General features: G+C 41.8%; 2 protein-coding genes across 2 annotated transcripts; both read left to right on the top strand.

The window, feature by feature from the left end:
- The first annotated feature begins 6,287 nt into the window (after window positions 1-6,287).
- LOC112575801 (proteinase-activated receptor 2-like) lies at window positions 6,288-7,409 on the top strand. Its single transcript, XM_025257825.1, has one exon. It carries the CDS (start codon window positions 6,288-6,290, stop codon window positions 7,407-7,409), a length of 1,122 nt encoding a protein of 373 aa, XP_025113610.1.
- Window positions 7,410-11,195: 3,786 nt separating this feature from the next.
- Window positions 11,196-12,341, top strand: LOC112575800. Its single transcript, XM_025257824.1, has one exon. It carries the CDS (start codon window positions 11,196-11,198, stop codon window positions 12,339-12,341), a length of 1,146 nt encoding a protein of 381 aa, XP_025113609.1.
- The last annotated feature ends 6,189 nt before the right edge of the window (window positions 12,342-18,530 follow it).

Raw genomic sequence — 18,530 nt, 5'->3', positions numbered from 1 at the left:
GACAAAGAGAGAAAACTTTACTGTCAGAGATAAATAAGTCTAGTATTTTACACCTGAACGCACAGCAGACAGAATTACAGGTCTTAGAGGTCTGAGGTCTTAATATGTAATCACTGATAATGTTTTTCAAATAATTCATTTCAACTATTCGTAATACTGCGTTTATCGTAATTTGTGATCATAAGAAGTTCGACTAAACCTTCAGGGCATTAAATATACTTTTAAATTCCATTTTGTAAAGCAGAGACGATTTTGAGGACATATTTTTAAATCCAAGCCGTTGACATGACATACCTCAGTGTAGGACAACAGACATTTAATAATCGACTTGTCATCGAGCTAACTATCCTCAAGGACATAACCATGCAGTTTTCGCGAGACTGACATTTCAGAGTTATCGTCTTTCTCATTCGAAAAGACTCAGAAATGACAACTTGTATTTGTATATTTGTTTTTAGAATTAAGGAGCAGGAACAAGATTAAACTGTAAACTCGATAACTAGAAATAAATTCCTCCCTAAAATTTAAAACTAATGCAACTATTCGAAGTATAATGTCCGCTTGGCTGTTTATAAATCCTACCCCATCCCCCAGTTATTCGAAGAATTAATTGTAATTAAGTTAATCTAAGTATTGTATAATTAATGCAATTGTTTACAATTTTTCCCTCCGCTTTTACTTATCCACGTTTCTTTCTGTGTCCACATCTGGTAGTCCAATGAATAAAACCCTTTTAAGTGAGGCCAGTGCAATATCTCTGATAAGAATGTGTTGCTGATAATTGAAATGGCCCAGAAAGTATTTAAATATTTAAAATGTAGATAATTCATATAAATTTGATAAAAAACATTATTTTGTAAAGCAGTGTAACAAACATATTTCCTTTACGCTGAAGACGACATTGGAGTTTTGGAAATCGTTTGACTGTCTACTCGCTGACTTCAGTCATTGATATCCTTTCCACAACCAGTCTGGAGCTATTCAAGGTGCGCCGAGTGCATGAAAACACAAAAATAAAGGACATAAAGCCGTGCATGTATGAGCTCCACTGAAATGAGTTCTTCTCCTCCTCCTCCTCCTCGGGAAGCTGACTGTTCGTCGTCTCCACCTGATGTGTCTAAGGAGGAGCATTCGCGACAAGACTTTTGGAACCTGAGTCCAGCTGTGGGGTGGGTACTGCCGTACGTAACAGCCATAGCTGACTGTGAGGTGGGTACTGCCGTATGTAACAGCCATAGCTGACTGTGGGGTGGGTACTGCCGTATGTAACAGCCATAGCTAACTGAGAGGTGGGTACTGCCGTATGTAACAGCCATAGCTGACTGAGAGGTGGGTACTGCCGTATGTAACAGCCATAGCTGACTGTGGGGTGGGTACTGCCGTATGTAACAGCCATAGCTAACTGAGAGGTGGGTACTGCCGTATGTAACAGCCATAGCTGACTGTAGGGTGGGCAAAAGCGTCATAGTATTTTTATTCTGTTTCAGTATGAGGCAGACAAGTGCAGGCTGTTATAAAAATTGACCAAAAAAAGAGAAAGGCAGTAAAAAGATATCTGTCGTAATTGTAAGTATGGAACGGAGAGAAGCGAATCTGCCCCATCTGTGTTAGCCTTGAGGATGAGGACAGGGGAAGGTACTATAGGCCAGGGGTGGACAAAGTACGGCTCGACTTCAAAAGTTTGAAGTACACTTTTTTCATTTATTTTAAAATTCAGCCCAGGTTAATTTCATTGAAATATACTTTATCAAGTACAACACCTTTAGAAATGTGCAGTTAGTAGCATTCTTACACAAAGTACAAAGATAACAAATACCACGGCTGACATGTCTGATGGAGACGTTGGAGAATATCGGGGGTAAGGGCTGACTTACAGGAATGGCTGGTTTTAAAGTTTGATTGTGAGAGAATTCAAACATCTTCACAATGCACAATAAATTCAGTAAGTGTTATCGCTTGTTGTCCATTCCATCACCACTAGGTTTGTTGTGTCACCTGGCCTGGGTTTTGGGTCTTTTACCGGCCCGTAGATTAGAATTTAAAGACAGGCCCATAAAATGTAACCCCGCCCACCCCTGCTCTAGGTTATAGGTCATGTGACTATGACTATGTACAGAATTGTATGTAAGAACTCCAGGTGTATTTGATGTCGATGTCTTACCTGCGTGTCGCAGTGACTCTATGTCTCACCCACCCAGGGCCAAAGTTCACTGACACTGTGACCCTAGGCGGGGGCTTGTAATCAAGGTTAGTATCCCCACGAGCACGAGCAGGGCCGTGCTTAGGGGCAGGCGGACGAGGCATCTGCTAGGGCCCCGCGCTTTTGATTGATATGGTAACTAGGCATATGGAAAACCGGGTGATGGTGGCGTGAGGGCCCCGCACATGCCCTTTGCCTCGGGCCCCGCGGGGGCTAAGAACGCGCCTGAGCACGAGTATGAATATGAAACAACTTACTTGTATACCAGTCATGTAAGGACTATGTCTGTATTTAGACGAGAATGTAAGAATTATTTGGCTAATGTTGCTGTCCTCTCATGACATTAAACACGGGTTACACGTGATCTTAGTTTGCTCTCTACGTGTGCGGACGTTTTGCCGACCGGTGTTTCGCCGCCGGACGTTTCGCCGCATTATGTCAGAGAGAGAGAGAGAGCTTACTTACTTCTCAAAGAATGAAAGTAACTACTAGATTACACAATAATTCTTTATTTCAAACAAATTTTACACACAGACTTCACAGACAGTTCACTTTGATTGTCACAGATTGTCGCAACGGCTTTGCGAAAAAACATTGATACAATGGCGAGAGAAATGTGTGAGCTAAGGGGCGTCACACACTTGACTTCGGCTAAAGGTCCTGTGTGAAATGCCGAAATGAAGTGCCCCGCGCCGAAACGTCCGGCGGCGAAACGTCCGTGTACCGCTCTCTACGGTAATAAAACATTATCACTTACTCCGTACGTATGTATGCATGCTCCAGAGCCTTTGTGTGCGTGCGTGCGTGTGTGTGTGTGTGTAAGAGAGAAAGAGAGATTTGAGTTTTTTATTCAGTATGCCCTTGCCTTCGTTTGAAGAGATGTTCATATGACATTCTATGTAAGATGTCAAGTTTTCAAAACACAGGGTTTTAAACCTGTACAGCGAGCGTGTGACCAGAAGAGTCACAACGCAAAATATCTGATAGCACATCACCACACAAGACATTTCACAGACACCACGTCACCACACAAGACGTCTGATAGACACCACGTCACCACACAAATCTGATAGACACCACGTCACCACATAAGACATCTGAAAGACACCACGTCACCACACAAGACACCTGACAGACACCACGTCACCACACACATCTGACAGACACCACGTCACCACACAAGACATCTGATAGACACCACGTCATCACACAAGACATCTGATAGACACCACGTCACCACACAAGACACCTGATAGACACCACGTCACTACACATATCTGATAGACACCACGTCACCACACAAGACATCTGATAGACACCACGTCATCATACAAGACACCTGATAGACACCACGTCACCACACACATCTGATAGACACCACGTCACCACACAAGACACCTGATAGACACCACGTCACCACACACATCTGATAGACACCACGTCACCACACACATCTGATAGACACCACGTCACCACACAAGACATCTGATAGACACCACGTCATCACACAAGACACCTGACAGACACCACGTCACTACACACATCTGATAGACACCACGTCACCACACACATCTGATAGACACCACGTCACCACACACGACACCTGATAGACACCACGTCACCACACACATCTGATAGACACCACGTCACCACACACACCTGATAGACACCACGTCACCACACACGACACCTGATAGACACCACGTCACTACACACATCTGATAGACACCACGTCACCACACACGACGTCTTGCCGTACAGTTCGCACTTCTTTTTGCACTCCATGCATTTTAAAAAAACTAAAAATAAAAATGTCTGAAGTTTATCTTTTGACACATTTCCTATTTCGGAATATCTTTGAATTTATTTGCACACAGATGAAACCCAACTTTAAATACTAGGCAGACCTGACAGCCGTCTAGCCTTAAACACCCACACGGTGGTCACGTGACTTGTGTTCTGCGTGGGGAGCAATGGCAGTGAAGTAGACAGGCGCCAGTACATCTTAAACTTGATGTACGAACAGAACCAAGGGAAAAAATGCTTCTAAATCAGAAGATGAAAACAAATGACAGAATCTAGTTTATAATTGTCAGAGACGCTGTTTGTTTTTTTTTTGTTTTTGTTTTTGTTTTTTTTTTAATCTCTCACTTTCACTTCACGCACGCGTCCCCTTTCGTGTTCTTTCCTTCACTCACAAAACACTTAGATTTGTCGTAGGCAACAAAAACTTTATAACAGTCAACATTAACTAAAGATACAGAAATGTCTGAGTCTTTCAGTTCGCTTCTAAATAATAAGATATACGTCAAATATCTTTCAATTCCAGAAATACTACAGCGCACAGGCTGCTCCAATAGTTCTCTTCATGTCACCAAGACGACATACACATGTTCCTTTCAATATTCTACGAACTGTCATATGTTTCTGAATAATTCATTATAGTCTTACTTACTCACATCCACAATTGCCACGTCTACGTAAAATCCTCTCTGCCCCAAAACTGGCACCACAACTATAATAATAATAACAATTATTGATGGGTAAGACATAAATTTAAATTTCACTTAAACATTTTTCGCAAATATTAATAATAAAATGCTTGAGTGCATTTGTATTTCTCTCCACCCAGTCAATCTGTTAAGGGAACAGAAAAACAATTTTCCAGTTTTTCTTCTCAGTTCTTCAATTATTATGGAGTTTGTAAAAGGAGATAAAAATGTCAGAGGACAAATTTCTTGCTCGTGTGTCAACTGCTGTGATGACTGGTATCTGTAGAGTTTGTTAGCCATAGGTCATACGTGTGCACGTGATCAGACCATCAACATTGCTCTGGATATCGCAAAAAAAGTTTTGAAAGGAATGTAAACACGAGTGTGATTGATTTGACGAAAAACTTGAGAAATTCTGTGCAATATTTGTATGTACTTGAGATTGATTAGGTCTTTAAAAATAGTAACAGCCTGTAATTGGTCCACGTTGATGATATTCCTCTCTTTTTCAATTTAAGTGGATCGTCGGTTGCGAGATGTGTGAGAAGTTAGGGTGGAGCTGCACATGAGGTGAACATTCAGGTGAGTTGCACCAGGTTTGTGTCTAGAATCTCACTGAAGGACGAAGATAGGTTTTAATCATGAGAATGATGCAAAGGGAAAGGAGACGGATGTTAGCTTCTCCTACAGACAATATTCGTGATGGCGACGACCTGATGCTAACGGTGACGATAACTTGTCGCGTGAAGAGGCATTTTAAAGCCCTCGACAACAAACACAATGTGCTTTACAACGAAGTGACTGAAGCAGAAAGAAGATGTGTTTTAGAAGAAAGCGTTGACATTCTAGAGGCAACTCACAAAATATGCTTCAGGACCAAGTGTTCTCAGGCAGCAAAATTCTGCTCATGGTTTCGTTCCCTTATGCCTTACACCCCACCCCACCCCATGGGGGTGGGGAGGCCTTTTGATCAGGGGATGAACATCCATTATCTTTCAGGCTGTTCTCCTCCCTTCTCTTCTGCTTTCCTAATTTCTTATTTTAAACTGTTTCGTTAACCCTTATGATGGAAGTTGGGGTCCTTGATATGATGAGGCCTCTGGAACTTCCTGACTTCTGTGGTCCAGACTACTTATAGATGAGAGACCCAGGTGACCCACACCTGTCGGTTAACTGAACATACACTGCCCTCACTTGAACTACAGTGTAGGACCTCAGTCAGGGTGAGGCTGGTCTGTGTCTTTAGGCCAAAGAATGTTTCTGCTGCCGTCCTGGTGGGGTCCCCGCTTTACAGACCTATTGGTCTATTCCCTCTCAAAATTCTTATAAAGTTTTGTCAGCTTTCTCTTCGCGTCAGCTTAAATCTCAGTGTATTCTCTCTAACATTTAGTGGTCCTTTCACCTCTTTCATAAGATAATGGACCATCCGGTACCATTTCAAACTTCCATCTAAGACGCTTTTCCCGAAGGGACTCCGGCCACACACATCTGTCAGCGTGTGAAATTGGTGTTGATAGCGATGACAGTTAAGTAAAGGATAACGACGTGGAGGAAAAGATAAATTTTTTACTGTTTTTCAGAACCTTGCCAGACCCATGGCGGTCATCCCAACAGAAGGTGCCATCAGCGCCGCACTTTACTTCACAACAGCTCTGTCAACGGTGAGTTCGACAGACGATGAAGTCAGCAACTTTTCCACAGACTGCATACAAGTCATGCACCAAGACTACCCCGACGACCCCATCAGCACCGAGGTGGAACGCCTCCTAGGCAAGATCCGGGAAGCCATCGTCATGCCCATCCTCTTCGTCACGGGGGTCATGGGGTCTGTCGTCAGCTTGGTCGCTTTCTACAGGCAGAACCTCAACAACAGAATCAACCTGTGTCTCTTTAGTCTCGAGCTCGTTAACCTTATCAACATTTCTTTTCTCTTTATACTCAACTTTGACAGTCTTTACCGGCCTTTTGACGAGGGCGACACAGGCGTTGTAGGCACCTTCATGACCAACAGCAAGATGCTGGGGATGCTGGGCTTCATGTACGGCGCCATGTACCTCTCCGCCGTCGTGTCGTGTGAGCGGTGCTTTAGTGTGCTCTTTCCATTGCATTCCAAAACACTCATCAGCACTAAAGTAATCCTAATTGTAATAATTTTTGGCTCGTGTCTAACCGTGATACCCTTTTTCGTGGTTACCTGGTCTTTCCAGGTTGTCTGCTTTCACGATATTGTTACAAACGTGGTAGTGAACAAACCTACCTCAGGTGACTTTTACTTTCAGCACAAAGAAGTAATAAATATCATCGAAGGAACTTACTACGGTATTATCTTGTCTCTCGGGATACCCATCGTTGTCGTTATCTCAACGGCCCTCACGGGATGGAAGCTGAACCAGTCAATAGCTTTTCGAAAGGAGACGTCGACCTCTGACACCAAGAAGGAAACGGCCATCACCAAGATGCTCGTCACACTCTCCATCGAGTTTCTCGTCCTCTCGTTGCCCAACATCATCATCAGAATCATTCATCTGTTTGAACCAGAAGTGAGGTTCGCTGGTCGTTATAATAACTCTTACTTTCTTCTCATCAACATCGCCGAGACGGGCAGCATTCTCAACAGCAGCATCGACTTCTTCGTCTACTACTCGGCTGGCACCAAGTTCAGGGACACGGTTCATGAAATGTTTCCTTGCTTGGACAGAAAGAGTTCTCATCCATAAATTCAGGGGAAGAAACAACACGACACCTACTTGCATGACAAGGAGAGAAAACTTTACTGTCAGAGATAAATAAGTCTAGTATTTTACACCTGAACTCACAGCAGGCAGAATTACAGGTCTTAGAGGTCTGAGGTCTTAATATGTAATCACTTAAAATGTTTTTCAAATAATTCATTTAAGCTATTCGTAATACTGCGTTTATCGTAATTTGTGATCACAGGATGTTCGACAAAACCTTCAGGGCTTTAAATATACTTTCTGTTTTTTTTCCATATTTTAAAGCAAAGTAGATTGTGTGGACATATTCTTTGAATCCAAGCCGTTGACATGACATACCTCAGTGTAGGACAACAGACATTTAATGATCGACTTGTCATCGAGCGAACTATCTCAAGGGACACAACCATGTAGTCTTCGAGAGACTGGCATTTCAGAGTTATCGTCTTTCTACTCGAATAGAGTCAGAAATTACAATTTGTATTTGTATATTTGCTTTTAGCATTAAGGAGCAGGGACAAGATTAAACTGAAACTCGATAACTAGAAATAATTTCCTTCCTAAAATCTAAAACAGATGCAATTATTCGAAGTATCATGTCCGCTTTGCGATTTTTAAATCCTACCCCCCTCTCCCCGTTATTACAATCATTAATCGTAAATAGGTTAATCTACGTATTGTATAATTAATAGAATTGTGAACAATGTTTCCACTCCGCTTTTACTTATCCACGTTTCTTTCTGATTGTCTAAATCCGGTGGTCCAATCGTTTATTGTCACCATGTCCCATGAAAGAAACCCTTTTAAGTGATGCTAATAAGAATGTGTTGCTGATATTTGAAATGGTCCAGAAAGTATTTAAATATTTAAAATCCAGATAATTCGTCTAAATTTGAAAATACTTTATTTTTTAAAGCAGTGTAACAAATATATTCATTTACGCTGAAGACGACATTGGAATTTTAAGGAAATCGTTTGACTGTTTTCTTACTGACTTTACCGTCACTGATAATCTTTCCACAACCAGTCTGGAGCTATTCAAGCTGACTGTGGGGTGGGTACTGCCATATGTAACACCCATAGCTGACTGTGGATTGGGAAAAAGCGACATAGTATTTTTATTCTGTTTCAGTATGTGACAGACAACCGAGAAAGATAGTAAAAGGGTATCTGTCGTAATTGTAACTATGGAACTCAGAGAAACGAATCTGCCCCATCTGTGTTAGCCTTGACGATGAGGACAGGGGAAGGGTCTGGGCCAGGGGTGGGCAAAGTGCGGCCCGACTCCAAAAGTGTGAAGTAACTTCTTTTCATTTATTTAAAATTTCAGCCTAGGTTAATTTGATTGAAATTTACTTTATCAAGTACAACACCGTTAGAAATGTGCAGTTAGTAGCATGCTTACACAAAGATAACAAATACCACGGCTGACATGTCTGATGGAGACGTTAGAGAGTATCGGGGGTAGGGGCTGCCTTACAGGAATGGCTGGTTTTAAAGTTTGTGAGAGAATTCAAACATCTTCACAATGCACAATAAATTCAGTAAGTCTTATCGTTTGTTGTCCATTCCATCATCACTAGGTTTGCTGTGTCACCTGGCCTGGGTTTTTGGTATTTTACCGGCCTGTAGACTAGAATTTTAAGACCTGCACATAAAAAGTAACCCTGCCCTCCCCTTCTCTAGGTTATAGGTCATGTCGGAGGTGTGGGTCATGGTGACCTGGGTATAAAGCATGTGGCTGTGACTATGACTATGTACAGAATTGTATGTCAGAACTTCAGGTGAGTTTGATGTCGATGTCTTACCTGCGTGTCGCAGTGACACTATGTCTCACCCACCGAGGGCCAAAGTTCACTGACACTGTGACCCTAGCGGTGGCTTGTAATCAAGGATAGTATACCCACGAGCACGTTTATGAATATGAAACAACTTGTATACCAGTCATGTAAGGACTGTGTCTGTATTTAGTCGAGAATATAAGAATTATTTGGCTAATGTTGCTGTCCTCTATGACATTAAACACGGGTTACACGTGATCTTGCTTAATTTGCTCTCTACGGTAATAAAAACATTATCACTTACTCAGTACGTATGTATGCATGCTCCAGAGTCCAGAGTCTTTGTGGGCGTGCATGCGTGCGTGTGTGTGTGTGTAAGAGAGAAAGAGAGAGATTTGACTTTTTATTCAGTATCCCTTAGGCTTCGTTTGAAGAGATGTTCATAGGTTGACCCATGACATTCTATGTAAGATGTAAACGTGTAAACACAGGGTTTTAAACCTGCACAGCGAGCGTGTGACCAGAGGAGTCCTTTCCTGTATAACACTGCTGTCTCTGGCCTGAAATACACAACACAAGAAAATACACAATGTTCTGCATGTAGTTTCATTTTGAAAGATGAAAGCAATTCACATTTCCTATTTCGTAATATCTTTGAATTTATTTGCACACAGTTGAAACCCAACTTTACATACCAGGCATACCCGACAGCCGGCTAGCCTTACACACCCACACGGTGGTCACGTGACTTGTGTTCTAAGTGGAGTTCAATGGCAGTGAAGTAGACAGGCGCCAGTACATCTTAAACTTGATGTCCAAACAGAACCAAGGGAAAAAAATGCTTCTAAATCAGAAGATGAAAACAAAGGACAGAATCTAGTTTATAATACTGCATCGTAGTTAATTAAACTTCTTTAAAAACAGAAATCAATCAGTTTCCGGTAAACGGGGAGTGGTGTAGGTCGTTATTAAACTGCACAAGATGTTTAATTAGGTTTGACTATTTCAGAAAGCAGACAAAAGTGTGACAAACCCTGTTTTAATTGCGGCATCGTCAGACATTTTGTGTTTCTATCCGTTAAAAAAAAAAAAAACAGTGATTTTTAAGAATCAAAATATAATTTTTCTCGCTGTTAAAGCTCTCAGACAAAGTATAAAGCGAAATTCTGATAAAAGTCACTTCAAATAAAATAATTGCGACAGTTTTTTCACAATATGCACGCACAGTCATATACACATGCACGCACAAAGAAGGAAAATCGACACATTTTGAAAAAAAGGTTGTATTCAATTGACAATATTTTAAAATAAAATAAAAAATATTTTTCTGTGAAATAAAAAAATTAATTACACAGTTTTAGCCGATGTGATCGAAGGTGTATGTTTGTTCGATGAATACATAAATAGACAATGTATGCCACTCAAGCTTCTGCTGATTTGCAAAGTAATTACAAGAACATTAACCATTATTTATATGGGAAAAAATTAGAGAATTTTCTACTTAGTAGAAAACATAATCTTATGAAAATAAATGTTTGTAAATAATACAATATTTTATGAAAATAGTTATTGATCGGGTATTGGACATAAAATCTAGACGCGATGACGAATGTACCCGCAGGGTGAAGATACAAAGATGTGACAACCTCAAGAGCAGTGGGTGGGTTGACATAAGCTGTTGGCCAACAGATACGTGTCTTTAGACCCTTTTCAATAGACAACAATTACGAAATATATCTAAACCATGTTCGTCTGCTTGCCTGCAGCTAGTTCTGTGAGAGGAACAAACTTTTCGGGTTCTTGAGGTCTGACTACGAATTTCCGTAGAACCTCTTGAGACCGTGTTCTTTTTTCATCCTGACTGATGTTGTGTTTTTATGTGTTTTATTTTGTTTAGTGTTTGTGTGTTCTACTATGTTTCTTTATTTGACAATAGTCGAATTATGCCTATCTGTAATCCTACAGTGAAGGATGGTTTCTGTCACAACACAGGTCACCAAGCTACACCATGGAGTCAGTTGATTCTCTTTCAAAGTTTTACTTGTCCACGGCATCCTTAGTCTCAGCCAATGATAGTCTCAACCTCGAAGTCCCCGCTGGGTGCATTCCAACCACTTTCAAGGAGTATCCAGATGATCCAATCAGCCACCACACGGAGCAGCTGATCACAAAGGTGAGGGGTACCATCCTCATGCCCCTCCTGTTCCTCATCGGCGTCAGTGGAACCTGTCTCAGCCTCCTGGTGTTCTACAGACAAGGCCTCGGCAACAGAATCAACCTGTGTCTCTTCAGCTTAGAGCTTGTCAACCTCATCAACGTGACCTATCTGTTTGTCATCAATGTCGACAGCGTGTACCTGCCTATCGATGACGGGTTGTACGGGGTGGTATTCCGGGTGCTGATGGAGCGGCGGACCCTGGGCATGCTGGGCTTCATGTACGGGTGCATGTACCTGCAGGGCCTGGTGTCGTGCGAGCGCTGCATCAGTGTCATGTGGCCGCTGCGTGCAAGGTCTCTGTTCAGCACCACCACTATGGTCGTCGTCATAGTTGTTGGTGGCGCTGTCACCATCTTTCCTTTCTTCGCGGTTGTCGCTTGGCACGAAGCGGCGTGCCTGTTCGACCCTCGACTTCACAAAAAGAAAATCGGGATGATCGTCAATAGCTTGTATTTCCTAAATGAACATATCGTCAACGGTCTCCAAGGCATTTATTACGGAATCATCTTGTCCTTAGGAATTCCTATCATCGTCCTCATCGCCACAATCATCACCGGGTTAAAACTGAAGCAGTCAATAATCTTTCGCAAACAGGCGTCATCGTCAGACACAAAACGAGAGGTCGCCATCACCAAGATGCTGGTGATCTTGTCCATTCAGTTTCTTGTCCTGTCAATTCCCAATATAATAGTTAGAATTATTCCACTTTTCGAGCCTGAGGTTCGACACGACGGCCGCTACAACAACACGTTCAGCATCCTCATCAACGGCGCGGAGACGGGCAGCATCGTCAACAGCAGCGTCAACGTCTTTGTTTATTATTTTGCCGGAACTAAGTATCGAGAGCAAGTCCACCAGGTGCTGTCATATCTGCAAACGAGACAAGACCAGAAAATAACCACCGAGAAGGCTAAGCCAGGGATCCTACATCGTTAATGGAGGAATTCATTTCAGTCGCTCATAGCAATGTGATCAGAGCACGAGATATTAAGCATCAAGCTTTTACTGCAGTTTTTATATTAAATATCTTACTTTGAAGCCCAGACCTGCATCTCATTTTGCTGTGCCTCTAGTGCATGCTATCATGGTTTCATGTCAGTCACGTGGCCTTGTGCCACGTGGCGAAGCGAGAGATCACGTGATGCTGAGGGTAAGTCGTCGTGCATCATGACCAGCGCACACTGAGGAGTTTCTGTGTTCGGACAAGTCAGCTGTAATATAGTTGTTCTCATGATAATACAATACAGGATTATTTGATAAATTCAATTAGAAATTAACCCACGAATGCAGGTGTAAGCAGGAAACATATAAATTAAATTAAGAAAGTATAATCAACAGTAAATAGCAGTGCTAAAATGATGGCATCTGATATTTGTAACAAAGATCTTTTCTCCAGCAGGCAGCGGTATTGTTGGAAAAACAGTCTTTTGGTGCATCGTACAAACAATACAATAATAGTAAATTATAACACATTATCTGTTGTCTTATTGAGATGCGGACACAACAATAACTACCACCAATAACAACAAGACTAAAAAGAATGAACTTATTTTCGCGCTACCTCAATGCTTATTTATTTGTTTCTCTCCTGCCAAAAGCAGCGACTTTGAGTCAGTTACAGACCAACCCTAGCAGTCGTGGCCCCCGAGACCTCCCACTACATTCTTCATTGTTGTTGTTGTTGTCCCTCCACGACAACTGTGGTCTCTGTCGCCTGACCTCAACTGTCCTGGCTACAGGAGGGGGCGCAGGAGGTCGATGATACACTTCGTGGAGATTGTGATCAGTGAACCATGTCGTCTTGACTCTTTGCCTCATCTGAGCAGACTTGCTCTCTCCATCTCTCCGTCCCCTCATCAGACCACGAAAAGAATACATTGTAATACTGTGTACAATACCGTGTACATACTGTTACAATATCTTGTAATACTGTGTACAATACCTTGTACATACTGTTACAATATCTTGCACATACTGAGGGCTTATTCTCTATGTACGGTGCTTGTTCAGGACGAAATACAGGGACACAGTAAACGTGTTTGGTAGGAGAGGAAACGGACTGCAAGTGTAAGTAGGATTTGGCTGTAAGCCTGACTTTGGTGTCGAACAGTGTTAATAAGTTTTATTATTATTTGATTCGTGGGACTTTTTTCCCCAGCACCATCTCAAAAGTTTACTTGTGTCAGATGGCAGCATCAGTCAGGATGTTTAAACAAGGGGGAAGTTTATAACTGGGCGGTTCGATACTGGCGATACCCTTGTGGTGCAGCGAATGTTTTACTAGTGATGCAGCTGTGGAGAATGTGTACAAGACTGCTCGAAGGGCTGGAGAAAGGTCAAGTATAACGATGGAGAAGAAATGGGCTCCGCTTTCACCAAAAACTAGTCCCGAGAAAAGTGGGGTCTGTAACTCTAGCTCCTCGCCAACGATCCTCAAACGTTCAGGGGATGTCTTTGAACCTTCAAACGTCACCAGTGGTACAAAGGCGCTCGGTGAAGGGGCCTCAGGGAATCGTGACACCTCATGCTATCGATATCGCAAAGTAACACAGATGTTGTGGAGAGGAAAACTGATCATGTGATATATATATATATGTATACATGCAAAAAATCAAATGTTAAAGCAGGAGGTAATTTCTGAGTAATTCACTACGACCACTTTATGTGGGAGGCGAAACTCACTCTACTTTCGTTGACTGTCCCAGAGAAATCCGTTTCCTTTCGCAGGTCAGTAAAGCTTTTATTGGCCTCAGCAAGGCTCGAACACAAAGCTTCATGTTGGAGGTCTAGTGCCGGAGTCACAAAGCCTGAGTGTAAATATTTACAACTGACATATTAATATATACAACTGACATATTAATATATACAAGTAACATAATATATGCGAGTAACATATTAATATATAGCAGCTTGAGACTAGAAAGAATCGTTAATGGTAGACGCCGTTGAGCTCGAAAATGACGTAACTGACAGTTGGAAAGATGACGTCATAGCCTGTTGTTTTGTAATGGCTTGGCGTTATTTGTTTACTGATCAGAAATAAGATGCCGGACTTTAGTTGCTAAGTGATCAGATACAAGAAATCAAACATCTTCAACATTTTCCACGATCTGGACAGACCTGTGTTTTAACATTATATCTGTATATATATATAACCAGAATAACTCTATCGCAGAGTTGTTCCCCTTTTCTTTGCAGTGAGGTGGAACACGTGACTGGGCCTCTGCCCCTAGTTGAGGAGGGCTTTCTGTATGCTGTCGTTTTCAATTCTCATCTGTGACGGGTAGAAAAATTTTCAAAAGGCTTTCTTGGTACCCGGACTTTCCTTGTACGCGATATGTATACTGTCGACTGGGAATGGGATGGCGACAGGAAGAACTCACAGTCTTCACTGCAGACGTGTAAGATGAACAAACAGACGCACACACGCAAGAATTCACCGTTAGTTTTCTTACAGAAATCAGTTTTCTCTCCGTCATGTTCGTGGAACGTGGCTCTTTCGTCACGTCACATTAATCATCACACATTGTCGCTTACCTCGCTAAAGTCTTTCAACCTACAGGCCAGTCAATTGTAAGTGGTTCACCGTGTCTAATGTATGGTGTGGGGAGCGCAAAGCTTCCTCCTCTTTTCCTCTCTGTTACGGCCGCTTTCAAACTTTTCGGAAAGATTAGTGGCCCGCTCACTGTCCAGTCGCTCACACGGACATTCTAGAGGAGGGGCACTTTGCTTCTAAATACAAAGTCCTGAAGACGAGGCTACGAGTCCCTCGTCGTCTGCTGCTGTCGGCGCTGGCCCTGACGTCAACGCTGCTCGAGGTGTAGATGCGAACTTTAAGACCTCGACTGTGTCAGCTGACCACACAACCGTCAGACAGAGACAGATAAGAGCCTTTAACAACAATAAAGATAAGTGACCAATACAATATGTTAAACACTAGAGATAAACACGTCCGGGATAGAGTGACCATTCCAGCATTTCTTTCTCTGACAATAATAAGTTTGTTGTGGTTTTACAAGAAGTGGTTTGTACTTGTGGCTTTAGTTTGCTGGTCCATTCGCTATTATTATTATCGTTGTCAGCAATACCCTAAAGAACTACGGAATGATGAAGCTAAGAATTTAGGTGTTTCATTGACATGGTATTTGGTGGATAACACTCACCAGGTCTAGTCGTGTTATGCTTTGTAAACGAATATATTTTGTAAATGAGAGAGAGAGAAGAAAACATTAACAAAAGGAGGATACAACGAGAATAGTGTGTGGAGAACTACAACAGCTCGGATAATGTGATATCTTCGATCTGTCAACGATCGCTTTGCAGCACATTATATACTGTATCGATACCCCTGGGTTAGTACCATATACTAGTCTTGACTAGCTATTGTAAAAGAATGAGAGAAGGCAGAGTTAGTTGTTCTGTGCTGGGACAACATGGAGGTGTGGAGGCGTACAATCATGTGGATTCACTATTTCATGGGGAGAACACACATTTTTATTTCCTTTCAGGGCTATTTATACCTCACAAAATAATGAATTAAGCAAGGTTTCAAAATGGCCATTTAAGAAATGTTCCATTTATAGAAGAGACTGTTAAACTATGATGATAAAATGTTTATGGCGACATTTGGCGCAAGATGGCATCGCGTTTAGATTATATTTTATTCTGTTCAGCTGTGTAGTTCACAAATTACATATGACGAGGTAAGCAGGTATGTTCCATTGACAACTGATTATCAAAAGCAATCATTCGGATATCATTAGTGTGACTTTCAGCATCTTTAAATGAGTGGTTTAATGGTCTGCTAATGCGATGATGTCTTGGACAAAGGAGTGACGCACTCACGTACGTTTATGTCTGTGTGTGTGTGTGTGTGTGTGCGATTGTGTGTATTTGTGTGGAGAGAGAGAGAAGTTACTCAATGTAGTCAACATGTAATATTTGTACTGATCTGTATGCTAGGGTATGAGTTCTACCTGTCATTGTCCTTGTGAATTAACAAAGTTGCATTGTTTAGTATTGTACGGTAGGTAAATTATGGATTTATATTTATTTACAAAAATTAAACACAATCTTAAGTTTCAGAGTGTTTTTTGTAGATGAAAGAGTGCTTATAACGGCTAATATATCTATATCATACTATCATCTTTATTAAATAGTAAAATCGTTTGCTCACGTTATAAACTGACTGACTGACTGACTGACTGACTGACTGACTGACTAACAGACTGACGGACTGGCTAGATGGATGACTGGATGGCTGGATGGCTGGCTGACAGACTGACGGACGGACTGACGGACTTTGTCTTAGGCTCTTTATTCAGGCCAGACTCTTAAAAACTATTGCAAACATATTCTGACATTTCTAACCAGGATGTGTGAAAGGTGTGTGACTAGAGAAATGTGAGGCACCATAACCACGTGGTCTGTGACGCTGTCACCAGGTGTCGCCCTGAGCTCTCACTGCTACTGACTTTTTACAGAAATAAATGACAGTTTAACAAGGATGAGACAGTAATTACTTCACTGCACCTACTAACCGACAACCAGATAATGTAGACTTCGTTATATTTTCTTCCACAAATCAACAAATCTATCATCATGTCAGTATGCGTTGAAAAACTAACAAAACTAACACCATGTCTGTATGTCGAGCGTGGTTGACTGGCTGCTAGTATTTCTCATGATTGAGATGAATACGAAATGCATGTATGAATATAAAGTTTGTAGCTTTTTGTATGAATAAATGTTTGTAACAGTTTTGAATATACGGACGCGGTGTGTTTAATTGATGAATATTTGTATGTAACGTGTGTGAATATGCGTGTGAACATATCAGTGCACGAACGTTGGTATACCTGTATGTTGTATGAATTAAAACCAATGTGTGTACAGTCAACATGTTTCTGTAGGAGGGAAAGAATTAGTGGAACAGACTCACAAACAGACAAACGTGAGTGTAGGTGGGGTTGGGAGGAGAAAATGAAGAGAAAAAAACTAGGCTGAACTTTTTTCAAATCAATAAAGGTCCTCCAGTCCTCGCTGCGTTTTATAAGATTTAAGCAAATAACAAAAATTACAGACCCCAGGGAGAAAATAAAAGACAATTATTTTAGTCTGTCGGGCTTATTGATCTCCACTTTCAAATAAATAAACATCGGAAGTAATGTAATGTCAGGTCTCTCCGCGTAAGGGGACTTAATTGACTCAAATCGTTAGTCTGTTTCCTGTTCTAAGAATGTCAAGAACCTCCAATGCATGGCTAACGACTAACAGACTAACAGACTAACGGACTAACAGACTAACAGACTAACAAACAGACTAACAGATGTTAGGCAGTAGTCTCTGGGACTGTTGTGATGACTTCAATGTCATCGTTGATGTTCAGTGTGAACGATGATGAACGCCAGTGAATGTCACATTAGTCGCTACACTCCTGGTCGTAAGACTGTACAGTGTAGAACTGTTGTCAGTCCATTGCTGTAGAATGTCTGCAGGACTCCACACTTTGCCAGATGACGAATTTTGTTTAGCGGCATCAGCTGCTGCAATCAACATCAGCAGCACAGCAGACGTTCCTAGAGGATCCTACCCATGATACCCGACCCGTGGAATACCCAGATGACCCGATCAGCCAAGAGACAGAAGTTCTAGTCATAATCATAGAACAGTCATGACCGTCCCAGTGATGTTTATCGTAGGAACAACAATACAATAGCTGTGATTATAGTCAATTGACTAGTCTGCCTGCTCGTCTTCCTCTGATGACACACTCCATCCTGACTGTTTGTTTATTGATTTCTCTTTGGATTTTCTATGCTTATCTTTTATTACTTTTTTCCGTTTGTAAATCCGAAAACCAAGACGTACCCAGAAGCGTGAGTGTCTGAGTGTCTGACATGTTGCAGCACAACAGCACCACCAGACCAAGAGTGGATGTCCTTCCTCTGGACACAGATGTCTTCTCACTGACAAAGTGTCATGGGGGGCAGCTCGTAGAAGGTCGCCGGTTCGTCTGAATTAAAATATATTTATCGCAGTACAATAGGAGGAGGCTGAATGGTTTGAATTTAAGATATATCGGTCTAACTCAACCGTTAATCCAGTTAACTCCCTGCGTAGATA

This window comes from Pomacea canaliculata, linkage group LG11 (assembly GCF_003073045.1).
Source record: "Pomacea canaliculata isolate SZHN2017 linkage group LG11, ASM307304v1, whole genome shotgun sequence".
In the NCBI taxonomy this organism is placed as follows: domain Eukaryota; kingdom Metazoa; phylum Mollusca; class Gastropoda; order Architaenioglossa; family Ampullariidae; genus Pomacea; species Pomacea canaliculata.
This window is presented reverse-complemented; position numbering and strand designations above follow the sequence as displayed.